An 18,730-nucleotide genomic window follows, 5' to 3' on the forward strand; every position below is an offset into this window, starting at 1 on the left:
TTTCTTGACTGTTTAAAGTACCAGTACTGAATTTCTTCTCAAATCTTCACAACTGTTTCAAGGGTGTTCATGTTTCACTCATCACTGGCTGGGCTTCCAACATCGATCACAGTTATAATTTTACTACTGTTGTAACTAGCAGTTTTGCTAACATGCAATAAAATAATTCATCTTACATGCTAATTTCAAAGATATGCATCTTTTCCTCATGAGCCAAATACATAATCTTCCAGAGTTGTCTCTTTCAGTGTCTTTGTCCCTCATGCCATGCAACTTCTTGGAATCCATGATAGTATAGCAAATAGCTAGTTTATTCCAAAGTACTTTCTTCAAAATGTGCATTACAATCCTCCTTTTGAAATAATTTGTGGAATACATAATGAGAGGCCAAACTGTCATTTTTTATGTTTGCATTAAAAGACATCAGAATCACTGACCACTACTTACCTTGAGGAAGCTAAAATTTAAGTCCTGATGACTCACAAGTAGAAAAAACTTTCCTAGCTTTTGGAAACTTTATGGCTGTTCATCAGGAAGGAAAATGCGATTGGTTGGAAGGGAGAAGTAGGCCTCTCACACCCTAGGTTGACATGGACCAAGCTGTTGAAAACCAATAGAGGAAAAAAAGACAAAGTGGTGGTCTAGCAACTTGCTGCTCATGCTGTATCCTTGCTACATGGAGTTTCTACTATCTGTTCTGTCAAAGTTGACAGTAAAACTTCTTATGCCAGTCCTCCAATTCCAACCTCTGCTTTCTTACATCCCACTGGATTTTGCTCTTGCATTCCCTATCTTCCATGGCTCCTCCAATGATCCAGTCTTCTAGGCTCTTACGGCACTTTCAGATTATTTTCCCTCTTTGCATATTGATCCTATAAAAGTGATACTTATTACTCATGAACGTATCTGTTGATAGGAGTGGTTGTTTGTCATTAAAACAACTGCTACTCCTTATATATATGGTTACTTTTTGAGATTATTTATTAGTCCTATACAGAAAGTACCCTCTACCATGCAACACTACTGATGTAGATGTTGGCAATTAAATTGCTTAAAGTCATCACCACTACCTTCAACCGCATCATCTTCACTTCACAGAGTAGGCTGCACAGCCAGTTCCAAGAACCATCTTGTCCTCGAACATCGAACACTTCACTGTCCAGCTGGCCCTTTGGCTTGTAGTTCATGATTATTCTATCTCTGCTGATGTAATTTTCTTCCTGTCTTTCTTCAAGAGTACTGGTGTATGACTTTCATACAGCATACTGTACTGCCACTGTTTTATAACGTTAAGTTTAGTTTTCTTTCTGGTTTTATACTTCAGAGTTCTATGAATTTTTTAGGTAAATGTTGCATTTTTGTATGCCAATAATAGTGAAAGAAACTTGACAACTGCACCATAATGACACTTATTTGGTTGCTTAATGGAATGTGGGAGTATCTTCATATTAATCCAAAAAAATACACTTTCTCAATTCACAGTAACATTCAAAATTTATTATCATTGAAGGCTTACAACAACTCCACTGAACATCTTACGTTAATAACTGTAACAAGCATCTTAAGAATTTCTCACTGTTTCTCATATAGTGAAACATCAAAATCTTCATAAAAACGTGGGTCACTTAATCGTAATACTGTTCTCTTGTAGAAGTAATAGTAAAATACAGCCACTGGAAAAAAAATTGAGGAATTATTTTTAAAAAGGTAAATATACATAAAATTATTATAACATTAATATATATATGGTCTAATTGAACAATCAGGATGAATAAGGTGAATGGGAAGGCATATTTGTGGTAGTGTATATACTAAAACAAACAAACACACACACACACACACACACACACACACACACACACACAAAGTGTGGGGTGAGTGTGTGTTTTAGTACACACACTACTAAAACTACAATGTACTCTATACTCAATATAATACAAACAATAAAGTTAAACACATAAGCCTAGACAGTCAGCATAACAGATAAAACAGTTAGGTAGAGCACAGATTGAACAGGTAACAGAAACATAAAAAAATAAACACAAAATTGCAGGCCTTCAGAGATATACATTTTTTATGGATGAAAAATTCAGAATTGCTGAGAGAACAAAGATTAAGATTTAACATTCCACCATCAACAAGATCATACAAAACAGAGCATAAACTCTAATTGTACTCAGAAGACAGGAAAATTGGCTGTGCCTTTCTCACAGGAATTATCTCTGCATTTAATGAAACAACAAGTTCACTGTTACCAGTCACCGTTTTATTTTTATTTCCACGACGCGTTTCGAAGGTTTAAACCTCCATCATCGGGTGGATTTACATTGAGACAATTCCTATTGAAGTGTCGTCATTGCGACCTTTTGAACGGTGACTGGTAACAGTGAACTTGTTGTTTCATTTAATGTCAGTAACAGTCACGGTAAAGCCTAACCTAAAAATGTTCGCATTTAAAGTATCTCTGCATTTGTTTTAATCAGTTTAGGGAGCCACAGAATACCTAAAGCTGGATAGCCAGATAACTGAACCCCATTCATCTCAAATGAGAGCCAAGTGACTTAACCACTATGTCACCTCACTCAATGTGTGCAATGCACCAATTCAAATCTCCGAGTATCTGAACAGCACCAAAAATGGTGTGGAAATGTCTGTTTAACCGATGGGCTCTCATTTTTCTTCGAAGATGTCAAGTTGTCTCGGAAAGCTTGATTACAAAGAACAGCATGAAACTACACACATTCTGACAACATGCACACAAGATACCTCCCTTTAAGAACTTCACCATCTTTTAAGAGGATATCTTTTATCTTTTGAGCTGTTCTTTCAGTCCATAAAACTTAAACTATAAAGGTGACATTAACACAATTCTGTCTCATTGAAATAGTTGTGTAGCAGCAATTACTGCCTGCTAAAATAATTAAAACTTCCATTTCTCTGTTAATGGAAATTTCAAAATCACTGTAGGCAGTGCCTGGCAGCAGTATCTTGAACAATTATATTAAAATTCCTTACTAAAAGGCTACCAGTACAGACTCATTAACAACAACTTGGTGTAGATTTCCTTTAAATTTTTGTGCTGTTCTTTTATTTGCACATAATTTAACATGCAGCAAGAGATTCTGAGTAGCTTTCTGGGAGGAGTCAGTTACTCTGACATTTCTTTATCACTACAAAGTACCTCACACAAAAATCACCTCAGCATACAATACCTGTGCAAAATATAACTCCAGAATATTTCCTCATTGCAAAATAACTGTGACACATGCCTTCTCAATTAGTGGGCTACAGTCGAGATGGCTTAAGAAGATATCTGACAGCTCATAGCACTGTTGCCAGCTTTCAGCTGTGAAGCCCTAATGGCAAAAGCAGTAGCTGTCTTCACACCTGTGACAACAGGGAGGCATTGCCATATAAACATTTACAAAATCACATTACGCTGGTTGAGTTAGGCCAACAAAGCTGCCACACCCAGCCCATTGCAACTGTCAGGGATCAACTTATGCAGATTCAACTATAGCTGCAAATCTCATGTATATATATTGGCTCCATTTCATGTAATTTAATAGAATCCTAGGGAGGTCAACAACAGAACTACTCTTAGCTAAGTTTAAAATTATGCTAGAACATCTTTGTAGAGGAAAAAAGAAAAAAATCTAATAGCTGCTGATTTTAATATTGATATCACATGTGACAGTAGCTATGCTTCAACATTCATGGATTTCGTAAATAAACTTGGTTCCAAATTGAATTTCTTTGAATCTACCAGAGACAATGGCCAGATCACTTTGCATTGTTCATTGAGCTGCCACAGACAGTAACAAACATTTCAAGTGTAAAAACACATATGAAAACGAACTTGGTCAAAGAAAACTTGCTGGTATTTAGTAATAAGCCAAAAGAGAAAAAAATGGCCTTTTGATCATTGTTTGCTCAAGTGACGAAAACTTTGAAAAATTCCTATATAGTTTTCTTGGTGTCTTTGACGAAACATTTCCACATAGACTCTGCAGCAATAAAGTGACAAATGAATTTAAGTGGATTAACCTAAGGCATAAGAATTTCCAGTGTAAGGAAAAGGCAACTGCACAAAAAATTAAAATATAATAAAGATTCTGATTTCACTGAATATGTTAGACTCTATAAAATCAAACAAAGGAAAATTCAGGATGGAATGTAACAATATTAGAGATATGTACAAGAGATGTCAAGACAGCAAAATAACTGGCAAATAACAGGCTAAGTTTAAACTATGAAAATAAGACAAAGACTGAGTGGTCAGTCATTAAATCTTAGATTTAATTAGGTGTTAAAGCCTGTAATCAGGAAATTGCAAAAATTAACACTGAAGAAAAAAGAAAATACTATTTTAAGACCAACTCAAATACCAGGGTGCTTTAATGAATTCTTTACAAATGCAGCAAAGTCTGATGTAAATGTAACAGATTATCACAACAAAGTAAATCCCTTTGGTCTAAATGAAAACTCTGAACACCTTAAAATTTTTTTAAAAGTTTCTATGATGAATGTAGAAAAATACTAGCATTAAAAAATAAAAACTCTGCTGGTTGGAATGGAAGACCCATCAAAGTTATTAAAGCAGTACACAACAAAATTGCAAACCCACTACCTCAAATAGTATCTGTTTTCTGAAGAGGGCTGTTGCCCAGAGGTACAGAAATATGCCGAAGTCAAACTACTCTTCAAAAAGGGATCAACAGTGGTCATGTAAAATTATCATCCTGTCTCAATTCTCCCTGTCTGTCTAAAATATTTGAAAAAGTTGCCGTTAGCCAAATCCAAACGTTCACTGCAAAATTTTCTATATTCTAAACATCAATTTAGTCTTCAACAAGGGAAAAAACACCATAGATGCAGTAAACAGTTTCATTGAGAAAATTAATACACCACTAGACAGGCGCAGTGAGGTCAAAGGAATTATCTGCAATCTCACATAGGTGTTTGAGTCTGTAAATCATGCATTGCTTATTTACAAACTTGAAAAGTATGGCATTAGGGGCAGTGCCGTACAATGGTTTAAATCCTACTCATCAAACAGAAAGCAAAGAGTTAGAATCTCTTCAAATAGGACAAATTATTATTCTGACTGAAAAAAAATATCTCAGGGTGGTCAATAAGGCTCCATGCTAGACCCAATCCTATTTCTCTTCTACATAAATGACTTTCCATTAAATATCAGGTCCCCTTCTGTTCGCAGATGACACTTCTGTGAGTTGAAAATCAAAATTCAGAAAAATTGCTAAAACTGTGCTCAGTACCCCGAGTACCTTAGAAACTTGGTTTCAGCTAAATGCATTGAATCTAAACATATCTAAGAATCACATGATGCAATTCAAAACCAAACAGTTGCAAACCAAATGGTATGCAAATCTACATCATGAGATGAATGAACCACAATTCCACTACAGTTATTTTCAATATGATCTTGTACAATGTACTTCATATGATCAAAGGACGATAAAAATAAAACAACATACGCACCACGAAGATGTAGAGTTATTTTGTTACATGTCCCACAGATCATTTCTCACGATGGATCATAATGATGTGGAATGAGTCATTTTGCATTCACATCACAAATTAATTTGTACATGTGGTTACATTCTGAACATTTTAAAGTTTTTTTATTTTATTTTTTCAAAAACAAAGAAAAGATATATAGATGTGAGTTGGTAACTCCTACCCAACACATTTTACACATTACAGTAATATAAATTATTCTATGGAATGGAAGGAGTTACCAAGGAGAACCTTTCTCACTTCGTATTGAAATTTTACTATGCTGTCTGACAGACATTTTATATCACTGGGTAGGTGACCAAAATTTTTTGTTGCAGCACTGTTCACCCCTTTTTGTGCTAAAGACAACCATAATTTGGAGTAATGAATGTCGTTTTTCCTTCTCATATAATAATTAGGTACATAACTTCTCCTTTTGAACTATGATGTACATAATTACAATTACAGGAGGAAAAATTACATTCATTACTCCACATTACAAAGAAAGGCAACACTTGGAGATGGAGAATGCTAAAATAAACATACTGTTTCCCATTAACGGTAATCTGAAAGAGCAAGCCTGTGTCATAACACAAAATGCCATAGAACATCCGTCCTGAACTGCACTATCCACACACTGTGTCAGGAAATACCGCATTAGGCCATCACTTGAAAAAGAGGCAAAATTGGGCCATGTTGGACCACACTATACACCTCCAGTCAGCTACTATCCCATATATGTGTTGTTTAACTCCACTGAAGATGTGCTGCTTTATATTCCACAGTGGGCAATAGTCTTTCATGAGTTACCTGAAGGTGCTCCAATTTCTGTTTCCATATTTTTTTGCATTCCATAACCATACAATGTACTCAACATAGTGTTTTCCATGATGGTACTAGTAAATGTGCTTTATTTGTCTGGTTTCATGACTGAAGAATCTGCTCACATTTGTTTCATTCTGGTGATGTTACATGTTCTGTGAGCAGTGATCTATCTGTATTCTTTCACCTTCCATACACAATCTTTGTCAAATATACCATCACATTTTTCAAAAGTGGAATTGAATTTAAAGTGCCATAATGAAATAGGTACTAGAAATCATAATTAATAGCTTATAGCATTTGCATGGTAAATCCTTGCTTGCTGTTCTCCCAGTAAAAATTATCTAAATATGCTGACCAAAACATTATTTACCATGCTTTTTCTTGGTTTTATTGTGATCTTCAGTGCGACGAATGGTTTGATGCAGCTTGCTCTCCATGCAACTCCATGTGGAACCTCTTCATCTCCAAGCAACTACCACAACCTACATCTTTCTGAATCTGCTAACTGTTTTCATCTCTTTGTCTCCCTCTACGATTTTTACCCCCAACACTTCCCTCCAGAACTAAATAGGTGATCCTTTGATGTCTCACAATGTGTCCTGTCAACTGGTCTCTTCTTCTAGTAAGGTTGTGTCACAAACTTCTTTTCTCCCCAATTCTATTCAGTACTCCTCATTAGTTATGTGATGTACCCATCTAATCTTCAGCATTCTTCCATAGCACCACATTTCAAAAGTTTCTATTCTCTTCTCTCTTACGTGTTTATCGCCCATGTTTCACTTTCATACATGGCATCACTCCAAACAAACACTTTCAGAAATGACTACCTGACACTTAAATCTATTTTCAAAGTTAACAAATTTCTCTCCTTCAGAAATGCTTTTCTTGCCATTGCCAGTCTATATTTTATACCCTCTCTACTTCAACCATCACCAGTCATTTTGCTGCCCAAATAGTAAAACTCATCTACTACTTTAAATGCCTCATTCCCTAATCTAATTCCCTCAGCATCAGCTGATTTAATTCAACTACATTCCATTATTCTCGTTTTACTTTTGTTGATGTCCATCTTACACCCTTCTCTCAAGACACTGTCCACTCCAATTAACTGCTCTTCCATCTCCTTTGCTGGCTCTGACAAGATTACAATGTGACTGGCAAACCTGGGTTTAATTCCTACTCCAAATTTTTCTTTTGTTTCTTTTACTACTTGACCAATATACAGATTGAGTGACATTGAGGATGGGCTACAACACTGTCTCACCCCCTTTCTCAAGCACTACTTCCCTTTCAAGCCCCTTGACTCTTATAACTGCCATGTGGTTTCTGTATTTTCACACCTATCAGCACCTGCTTTCTTTGTAATTGGATTTATATTCTTCTTGAAGTCTGAGGTTATTTCACCTGCCTCACACATCTTGCACATCAGATGGAAGAGTTTTGTCATGGCTGGTTTTCCCAAGGCTATCAGTAGTTCTAACAGAATGTTGTCTACTCCATGGGCCTTGTTTCGACTTAAGTCTTTCAGTGCTCTGTCAAACTCTTCACGCAGTATCATACCTCCCATCTCACCTTCATCTATGTCCTGTTCCATTTCCATAATGTTGCCCTCAAGTACATCTCCCTTGTATAGACCCTTCACCTTTCTGCTTTCCCTTCTTTGCTTAGGACTGGTTTTCCATCTGAACTCTTGAAATTTATACAGGTGGTTCTCTTTTCTGCAAAGGCCTCTAGTTTTCCTGTAAGCTAATTTTCCTGTAGCTTCTAAACCCTTATATCTGTTCTCTAGCCATACGGCTTAGCCATTTTGCAATTCCTGTCAATCTCACTCACTTTTTTTATCTTTGTATTCCCTTTCACCTACTTCATTTTTATATTTTCTCCTTTCATCAATTACATTCAGTATCTCTTGTCTTACCCAAGGATTTCTGCTAGCCCTCCTCTTTACCTACTCAATTTTATGCTACCTTCATTCTTTTATCTCTCAAAGCTACACATTCTTTTTCTACTGAATTCCTTTCCCCTGTTCTTCTCAATTGTTCCCTCAAGCTCCCTCTGAAACTCTCGACAGCCTCTGGTTCTTTCACTTTATTCAGGTATCATCTCCTTATATTCCTACCTTTTTGCAATTTCTTCAGTTTAAATTTACAGTTCATAACCAATAAATTGTGGCCAGAGTCCACATCTGGCCCTGGAAATGTCCTGAAATTTAAAATCTGGTTTCCAAATCTCTTTTTACCATTATATAATCGACCTGAAACCTTCTGGTGTCTCCAGGTCTCTTCCATGTATGCAACATTTTTTCACAATTCTTAAAACTTCTTAAACCAAGTTTTTCTTGGTATTATGCTTTAATCACTAAATCTGTTTAACAAATCCTTTTACTTTTTATCTGACCATTGTGGCAATAAAAGCCATTACTACCACATTTATATATAAACCAACAAACAGTTCCAGATAAAAAAAAAATATTTAATGAATGTGCACTGCATTCTTGTTTTAAAAACCTCAACCTTTATTCATGAGTGGTAATAGGCATTAAGTTGAAAATTACTAATCCGTCTCACTCCTCTCGGCATTTTCTAAAGTAATTGAGAAATTAATGAAACAACAAATCACCTGGTACTTAAGCAACCACATTCAATGAGTAATAAGCAGATGGCTTTCAAACGGCTAGGAGTACAGATACAGCAATAATGGATTAAAAAGATTAAATAGAAATTTGGATAGTAACAATAGTGTTGTAGGAGTTAATTCATATCTTTCTAAAGCTTTTGATACAATTAGTAATGAAATTCTTTTAGATAGGCTGGAAGCAATGGGAGTAATAGGGACGAAAAACATGAGGTTTCAATAATATTTGCAAAATACATCACAGGTTGTGGAAATCGCATCAGTCCATTCTAATCATAAAATTAGATTAGTATCTGATGCAAAGAAAGTCGAGATGGATGCACCACATGACAGTGTATTAGGCCTCATCTTGTTTGTTATTTATGTAAATGATAAAACACCTCATAAACTGCAGCCAAGATCATTTTTGCAAGTGACATTAGTGTAATAGTGAGAAATGTCAAGGAATCTCTGCCCACAACTGATTGAGTCCTCAAGTCCTTGCATTCACAGTTCAATGCCAACAGGCTAACCCATAATGCGAAGAAAACAAATTATATTCAATTTGAAAATAAAAACTAAACTCCTCCCGAACAGGTCATGAAGGCCCAATGGTACTGACCAGCCGCCATGTCATCCTCAGCTCATAGGGTCACTGGATGCGGATATGGAGGGGCTTGTGGTCAGCACACCGCTGTCCCAGCCGTATGTCACTTTCTGAGACCGGAGCCGCTACTTGTCAATCAAGTAGCTCCTCAGTTTGCCTCACAAGGACTGAGTGCACCCCGATTACCAACAGCACTCGGCAGACTGAATCGTTACCCATCCAAGTGCTAGCCCAGCCCGACAACACTTAACTTCAGTGATCTGACGGGAACCAATGTTACCATTGCGGCAAAGCCGTTGGCATTCAATTTGGAAAGAGGAACCAAAACCGAGCTCTCGAACTGGTACTGGGCAGAAATGAGTTAAGAAGGGAAAAATATAGAACACTTTTAGATATGTTTGTTGATCACGTCTTAATCTGGAAAGACCATGTATCTTTACTCTCCCAGGGACTCAGTTTGCATGTTTTGCTCTGAGAACCATTTCTAAAGTTTTCTCCTCAGATAATGCTAGAAGGGCTTATTTTAATTACTTCAATTCCCTTGTAGCTTATGGAATATTTTTTGGGGATAAAATTAATAGATGATTGAATGAAATTTTTACATTAGATAAAAGGGCCATTCGAATGTTGTCACATAACTCTGCTAGGGCTCACTTGCAAGCTCCTATTTAAGAAGTTATGTCTACTTACAGCACCCTCATTGTACTTATACAAATGTGTGTTGATGACAAGTAAGAATAATTCATACTCGAAGATATGTGAGCCACTTAGATGTCACCTTTATCATGCACTGCCAATTTACATGAACAGGTTGGAGACGGAAACAGCTTCTAGAGCACAGTTAAAATCATTGCTTGTTGAGAAGTGTTACTCCAATGTAAGTAAATACGTTAGCTTACAGGAATACTTGGCCCTCATTAACTGTGGAGTTCTTTTTATTCTGTTAACTGATGTACCATCTATGATGTGCTTATCTTTGCAAAAGAATGTTTCTGCTGTTAGTTTTCTGTTCCAGAAGTGGTGCAACACACCTCAGACAAGGGGTCTAGTACTGCATTAGTTATGATGGATATAGCGCCAGCAGGTTTTTGTGTGTTATACTTTTCAGCAATGTGATATGTATTCATGTGTTTTTAGGTTTCGAGAAGTGTTTTGTATCAAAATTTCATGTTCTAGTTGTACCATAGTTTACTTGTTGCACATGTTGTACTTCTCAGCAACATTATGTAATGTGTTCATGTGCCCCCCCCCCCCCATCATCTAGAACAAATAAATAAATCAGGTATTTATTGTAGTACTGGACCAAAACCGGCCGTCTATCTACATTCCAATATTTGCATTCTCATGTAGCCTAAATTCAACTAGGAATTCCTACATATGAAGACTCTTCAACTGTTTGTTCAAAATGTGATTAATACTCTTTCAAAGTTAACCTACATGGTTAAGTCCAAAATACAGCCTATCACTTGGAGGAGTGCAAATGACTGACAAAGCTATACCAGGTCCATTAATGAGGCAAGTACTGGAAGTACTGTTCAATGGAATTTCCATTTATGCCTAGGGCATATTACTTGACTTCCATCTATGTACATGTACATCTCTCTCTTCCTATAACTGACTCTAGAGTGATATGAGTAACTGATGTTCCTCATCTTCGTTCATTTTCAGTGATTTCATGGTAAAGCTCTGACGAATATAACATGTCAACAGATAGTGGATTTAACCTTACACAGTCTTATGTTCATATTAAATTTATTATTATTTTTCTAATACTGCAAGAAAAACGAATCCAGTACCACAAAAATGTTTTATGTTATACTTTCTGACACACATGAGAATCATCCCATTTTTTGGGTCTATGGAACGAGATCGAAAACTAAATCTAATCTAATCTGTTACATCGCTCTTACAGAGGCTTGTGTACCTTCCAGAACAGGAAAACTATTTTGCAACTCATATAAGTGTAATTCAATTGTGGAACTTTAAACTCCTCTCTACAAGAATTGTTTTTGTCACAGTACTCCAATACATATGTTATTCTAGCATAAACAGAGAGGTCTTCAGTTTCTCTATATTATCAACACCCTGAGACGAGAGTGCTGTACAGGATGACAGTTTCTCATGTTTGCGTAAGATACTGATCGAATTTTCGTTCTGCAGCGTAACACTACGAGGGTATACGGGCATAGTTAGTTCAAAACGATGACTATGGTATAAGGTAATGAAAAGTGCCATTTAAAGGTACTCACAAATTCGCTGACACACATAAAGCGCCAGTATGCAGTTGGGGAACTGAAGACTCCACATATGCTGCCAGCGAAACCTGACGACTAAAATATGGTATGATACCGTAAGTGTAACGTAAGTAGCGCATATAAAAACTGTAGCACGAAACTGGCGGAATAAGGATCCCAGAAAGCCAGCCTGCAAATCAAGAAGTAAATGACGACATTAAAATTAATTCCGTTTTATGAAGCGTAATTTCTGGTGTCAATAAAAAGGGATCTACCTGGAAGACAAATGTGGAAAACAGACTCAAGAAGAACGTAATAGCGCCAAATACTAGAAGAACGTCCTGGATTCTGCATCATACACAAAAACCTTAAGTGTCAAATACTTTACAGAAAATGTAAAATAGTATCTAATTACACATGTCTTACATGAACAATATCAACAAGGTTACTGCATCATTGTACGCAAAGTCTGAAAAGGTATTGATACAAAGATCTATCGCTAGAAGGAAGAGTTGTATAAACACCATAAAACCATAGCGACTTAAAGTTATCATCTCAGTACTGAATTTCTATTTGCAATAACTGTAGCATATTAATAGTTCTGAAAATAAAAATCAATAGAGAACATTGCAATTCGCTTCCAATTTCATGCATTTCGCTGCCGCTGCAGTTCATGGCAGCCACGACGCGTTGCCATGACAACACTTGTGTAAGCGAATATGCAAAGACAAAATGAAACGTTCACAGTCGAAATCATCTCTAAGTATTGAAGACACAAGTGGACAACTTTTCAGGAGGTAAAAAGTATAGATCTTGAAAAACTAACAACAACGCTCATGTAAAACAAGCACTGAAGAGAACCGACATACTCGAAATTGAAGCCAGTATATCCAACAATTTGACCAAAGTGGTTGGCCCTTTGTTGCTAATACCAGATAAATGTGTGAGAGTGGCCCACACGCAACGAGCAATCTTCCTGCATAGAAATCTGTATGCAGGGAGGATAGAGACAGCCTGTAAAGCTTCTAAGGGTGTTGCCGTGGAGGTTGTGCTGAGAAATAACTTTTAAAAAATATTTCATACGTTGCACCGTTTCCCAGTTGGTCAATCAGGCCGTCGCGCGCGCAAATTCAAATTCTTGCACGCGCTAAAACGTGGCAATGGTCAGATATTTGTGGGTTCGCCAAGCGATAAGAGTGTTTACATAACAAAACTGTTGCATCCTTGAGCCTCCGGTTCTAGATGTACCCTTGTCCGGTTAGTGGCTGACGCTACAGATCATTCACACACACCTTTACCTTTAACCCAAATAAATACAGATTCATTTTGATTAATTTTTCTTTTACTACGTTTATATAAAACAAGTAGAGAGGTTGAGTCATAAGCTGATTTACCAAAATCTTTACTACTAATTTCAAACATATGATAGGTACGACAGGCAATTACATCTCTATCATTAAAACTTTCAAGACCAGGCACACTAGAGACGCCGCTACCACCTCTTACTATGGCAACGGTGAACCATCCATTTCCATGTGAGAAAGTATCGTTTATATCCAAGCTGAAATTAAGGGAGCATCCAAGAAATGCACAGGGTCCATCGACGAGGGCGTGAGCAGCGACACTCTTCACTGGAATGCGATTCTTCTTGTCTCCTGATGTTGTTATTAGTAAACAACTATGCCGGTTATAGAACAAACGAAACGTACAACTAAATAAAATAAATAGACAAAATCGTGTCTAAATGCCTCATGGTTTCAGACCCTTACAAAGACTTCCGTTATCTTTTTACAAAATTTTAATCATATTGTCGCACATTTCTGAATCGATTTCCTCAATGATGCGCTTAATTTGGTCATTTAAAGCACTGTCAAACGATTCACCTGAGGTGTACAACTGCAGCAGCACTCCAAGCATATGTGTTTGGAATTGCCACTTGGTGTACGTCGTCTATTAAGTACAGGCAGGATATGCACATCGCGAAAAGTCGCATCGGAATGTTAAATCGTTGTTCATTCCTACGAAAAAAATCTAAGAGGTCAATGTTACTATTTGTGACGATTTAGCAACGATTACCTTAAGGGGAGTATAAATGGTCATTTCGTCGAAAATTTTCAATTTTTTTGTTTTTATTCAGAAATATTATTTGGAATTTTCTGATTAATTTGGTGTGCGATTTATTAAATTTGTTTTACTGGAAGTATTTTTAATAGAATTTAATCTAATTAGTTGCAAAGGACGTTTTTAGGATTTCGTAAATCATTGGTCAGCTAAAACCTTATATCTCAAGAACCATAAGGTCTAGAAGGCTGTGGTTTGATTTAATTTGTAGTGGAAACTTCGCTGAATAAGGTGGCAGGACTTACATGACAGTTGCGAGTCTTGTTTGCGTTGTGCATGTGATGTTGTTGGTGTAACGTTTGTGAGTACTTCATTCTTTTTGCTTTTGTGCTAGTGTACTCTTGATGCTGTGAGCTAATTATGACATTTGACAATGACAAGAGCAAAAGGAGTTTTCAAGAAAGTAAAAAATCCAGGAAATCGGTGCTACAGAACTTATTCTCGTGTACCAGAGGCTACAAGTTCAGTCCATACAGGTACAGCTCCACCCACTGCTACACCCTCAAGTTCCTCTTCCAAAAAGAAACTTGCGAAATGTGGTGAAATGTATTCAAATAAGAGAAATGTGAATGATAAAGACATCAACATCATGACAGATTTCAGTATTCTCAGTTCCCTGTTCAGTGAATTTACAAGTTTTAGTATATGTGGAGGAAAAATAAATGTCACCTCAAAGCGATATGGGTTTGTTTGTAGCTTGACAGTTTCATGTGAAAATTGTAAACTTTAGAAGCAAATATTACGAGTTATTTGAGCCGAACATAAGCTATTTTTATGGACTGAGGTGCATTGGAAAAGGACCTACTGCTGGGAAAGTATTATGCGGTATATTGAATCCACCACGCCCCACTACAAGCATATCAAAACACAGAGACATTTTACTAGACAAAGTGCAAAAAGTAGCAGAGGAATCAATGAAAACCGCAACACAGGAGGCGTTGAGGAAAATAGAGACAGTGAGACACCTACAGACATAACAGTTGCATTTGATGATATTTGCCAGAAGAGGGGCCTCCAGTCTCTAAACTCCTGAGCGGCTGTCTCGAGTATTGACACAGGTAAGGTCCTAGATGTAGAAATTTTATGCAAACATTGCCATGGATGCAATATTGTCAAATGTAGACAAAAAAGGCAGCACAAACGAAAGTGCATCAAGAATTATACAGGCTCTAGTTGAATGATGGAGAGTAGTACGTCAGCTGTAAACATTTTTCATCACTCTGTACAAAATCGAGGGGTTCGCTATGTGCAGTTCATTGGAGATGGTGACTGTAGCTCATTCAAATCTGTTGTTGATAGCAGACCTTACGGCAACAAGATACCAGAAAAGTTGGGGTGGGTCGACCACGTACAGAAAAGAATGGGCACACAGCTTCGACAGAGGAAACACGAGTTGTTGAAGATGCCACTGTCTGATGCCAAGACTATTCAGGGTCGTCTACTAGTCAAAACCACCAATCAACTATCAAAGTACTATGGTCAAGCCATGAGAAGCAAACAAAATAACCTAGATGGTATGAAAAAGGCTGTGTGGGCAACCTTTTCCATAAAATATCAACAGATGAAATCTGATCCACAACTTTTGCTCAGCTGAGTGGTGTTAGTATAAAAAAGCTGAAGCAGCTGGAACTTTAGATACGTTTACCCACAAGAACTCTTTACCTGAGGCTATCATGTTGGCTATAAAGCCAGTTTATAGAGATATGGCAAATCCAGATCTATTGAAGAAATGTCCAACAAGGAAAACACAAAATGTGAATGAGTCATTCAGCAATGTAGTGTGGACAAGAGGACCTAAAAATGTATTTGTGGGGTACTATACGTTGAAGATTGGTGTGTTTAATGCTGTTATCACATTTAATGATGGTAATGCTGGTAGACTAAAAGTCCTAGAGGTATTTGGAGTGAAGACTGGCTGGCATACACAAGACATACTAGATTGTGATTGGTTGGGTGTTTCGGGGAAGGATACCAGACAGCGAGGTCATCGGTCCCATCGGATTACGGAAGGACAGGGAAGGAAGTCGGCAGTGCCCTTTGAAAGGAACCATCCCTGCATTTGCCTGGAGCAATTTAGGGAAATCACGGAAAACCTAAATCAGGATGGACAGACGCGGGATTGAACCGTCGTCCTCCCGAATGCGAGTCCAGTGTCTAACGACATACTAGAGGAACTGGACAAGCAGGGGGTCGAGAATACTGAGCTACTAGTCCAAAAAGTGTCCAAGGAGGCAAGATCTTTGAACAGGAGGAAGACGATGGACTCTGCCAGTGTAGATGAAGATAAAGACTACAGTGCTGGTGCATTTTAGCTGTTGATTCTATTTAAAAGTGACTTTTATTTAAAAATACTTTTCAATTGCAATTTCTGAAAAATAAATTTTTCTAAGACAAATGACCCGTTTTCTCAGTAACTGTAAAAGATAGACTCTTCATTTTTTTACAGTTAATTTTTAATACCCTTAGTGTACTATACCTCTAGAATGTTAGAGATAACTTGCACATTTCCGGAAAAATGCACAAAAATGTATAGAAAATTGTAATAAAAAAATTTCTATCTTAACTTACGTAATATATATTTTAATCAAACTAGAGGAGTAAGTACTCAAAGCATGTATAAGTAACCAAAAAAAATGGTTCAAATGGCTCTGAGCACTATGCGACTCAACTTCTGAGGTCATCAGTCGCCTAGAACTTAGAACCAATTAAACCTAACTAACCTAAGGACAGCACACACATCCATGCCCGAGGCAGGATTCGAACCTGCGACCATTGCGGTCACGCGGTTCCAGACTGAAGCGCCTTTAACTGCACGGCCACACCGGCCGGCTAACCAACAAAAGTTTCATAATGTTGCATGAAGTAGTTCCTGAGAAAATAGGTCATGGAGTTAGCAAATTTAACATTAGCGGGATAGGCCATTCATACTCTCCTTAACTAATATTGCAAAACTCTTTGGTCAGCGCACAGCCTTTTGCTGCAGGACTAGTTTCCGTTGTATGCATCTTTCCATGTACCAGGCAATAAAAGGTATACAGTTCGTATTTACTGTCTCGATCATTCGACCATGAGCATCCTCACCTACATCTACATACTTACTCTGTAAGCCACCGCATGGTGGATGGCGGGGGGTACCTTGCACTACTACTACTACTACTACTACTACTACTACTACTATTACTATTACTACGTTTCCTTTCCTGTTCCACTCGCAAATGGAACGATCGAGGCAAAAACTGTTTACTGTTTATAAGCGTCCATATGAGTCCTAATTTCTCTTATCTTCATTGTCTATAAGTGAAATACTGTATACATTGGTAGCAGCAGAATCACTCTGCAGTCAGCCTGAAATGCCAGTTTTCCAAATTTTCTGAGTAGTGCCACATGAAGAGAATGTCTCTTACCTTTCATACATTCCCATCTGATTTCGCGAAGTATCTCTGTAATACTTGTTTGCTGATCAAACCTATCAGTCAAAAATCTAGCAGAACACCTCTGAATTGCTTCGATGTTTTCCTTTAATATGACCTTGTTGGAAACCCACACACTGTAACAGTACTCAAGAAGGAGTCACACTACTGTTCTATATGCGGTCTTCTTCATAGATGAGCTACATTTCCTAAAATTATCCCAATAAACCGAAATCGACCAAACGTCTTCTCTACTGCCGTCCTTATACGATCGTTTTATTTCATATTGATCTGCAATATTATACATACATATTTAATCCACATGACTGTACCAAGAGAACACCACTAATGCCGTATTTGTACGTTACAGGATTGTCTTTTTTTATTCATCTGCATTAATTTACATTCTTCTATGTTTAGAGCAAGCTGCCATTCGTCACATCTACTAGAAATTTCGTCCTAGTCATCTCGTATCCTCCTAACGTTACTTAAAGATGACACCTTCCAGTACCTCACAGCGTCATCAGCAAACAGAATCAAATTGCGGTTCACTCTGTCTGTCCAACAATTTATGTATATGGAAAATAGGAGCAGTCCTATCCTGTCATAAACTACCCTGGGGCACTCCTGGCGATGCCAGTATCTCTCATGAACACTCGCTGAACAATCAAGAACTCTTAAAGCCACTAATACATCTGGCTGCCCAATCGGTATGCTTAGACCTTTCTTAACAGTCTGCATCATATATAACGCTTTCCAGAGATCTAGCAATATGGTATCTAACTGTTTACCTCCATCCATGGTTTGCAGGATGTCATGTGAGAAAATGGCAAGCTGAGTTTTACATGAGTGATGTTTTATAAACCCATACCGATCTGGGGATGGAAGCTTTTCTGTACAAAGGAAATTTATTATATTCGAACTGAGAATACATTCAAGAATTCTGCAGCAAACCGATGGTATGAACATTATGTTGGTCAGTTCCTTGCCCTTGTTATACTCATATATGGACGTCATTTATACTTTTTTCTAGTTGCTTAGGACTTTGCATTGGGCAAGAGATTCACGATAAATACAAGCTAAGTAAGGAGCCAACGCCATAGAGTACACTTTGTAAAACCGAGTTGGGATTCCATCTGGACCTGGCTACTTACTGGTTTCCACTTTTTCAGTTTCTTATCTATGTTATAGATGCTAATATGTCCTCCATATGGGAGTCTGTGTGGCCATCAAATGACAATATGTTTGTGTGATCCTGCTGCATGAAGTACTTCTTAAAAGTTCAAAACTTCCGATCACAAAGAAGAATCTTTCTTCTTTGTGATATGTAGTGTGCCTTTTTTTCGTACAGTAGTCTCGACATTGGCCCCCATATATCTGGACAATGTGCACTGACTACT

At 37.4% G+C, this 18,730-nt stretch overlaps 2 protein-coding genes across 2 annotated transcripts in view; one reads left to right on the plus strand and one right to left on the minus strand.

The window, feature by feature from the left end:
* Nucleotides 1-18,730, plus strand: part of LOC126093133 (60S ribosomal protein L24) — a 104,720-nt gene that overhangs the window by 52,252 nt on the left and 33,738 nt on the right. The window lies entirely within an intron of this gene.
* LOC126093117 (transmembrane protein 138) lies at nt 1,476-12,858 on the minus strand. Its single transcript, XM_049908699.1, has 4 exons — nt 12,226-12,858; nt 12,075-12,147; nt 11,815-11,989; nt 1,476-1,673 (listed from the first exon to the last, which is right to left on the minus strand). The coding sequence occupies exons 1-4, from the start codon at nt 12,351-12,353 to the stop codon at nt 1,573-1,575; spliced, it is 477 nt and encodes a 158-aa protein (XP_049764656.1). The 5' UTR covers nt 12,354-12,858; the 3' UTR covers nt 1,476-1,572.

The sequence above is a fragment of the Schistocerca cancellata genome, chromosome 1 (assembly GCF_023864275.1).
Source record: "Schistocerca cancellata isolate TAMUIC-IGC-003103 chromosome 1, iqSchCanc2.1, whole genome shotgun sequence".
In the NCBI taxonomy this organism is placed as follows: Eukaryota; Metazoa; Arthropoda; class Insecta; order Orthoptera; family Acrididae; genus Schistocerca; species Schistocerca cancellata.

What these genes read in the sequence shown, in the direction of transcription:
- LOC126093117 (XM_049908699.1), bottom strand. Translation starts at nt 12,353, where the DNA reads ATGATAACTTTAAGTCGCTATGGTTTTATGGTGTTTATACAACTCTTC. An exon ending in ACCTTGTTGATATTGTTCAT is followed by an intron (nt 12,148 to 12,225) that starts GTAAGACATGTG and finishes TGTATGATGCAG; the next exon opens with AATCCAGGACGTTCTTCTAG. An exon ending in TTTCCACATTTGTCTTCCAG is followed by an intron (nt 11,990 to 12,074) that starts GTAGATCCCTTT and finishes CTTGATTTGCAG; the next exon opens with GCTGGCTTTCTGGGATCCTT.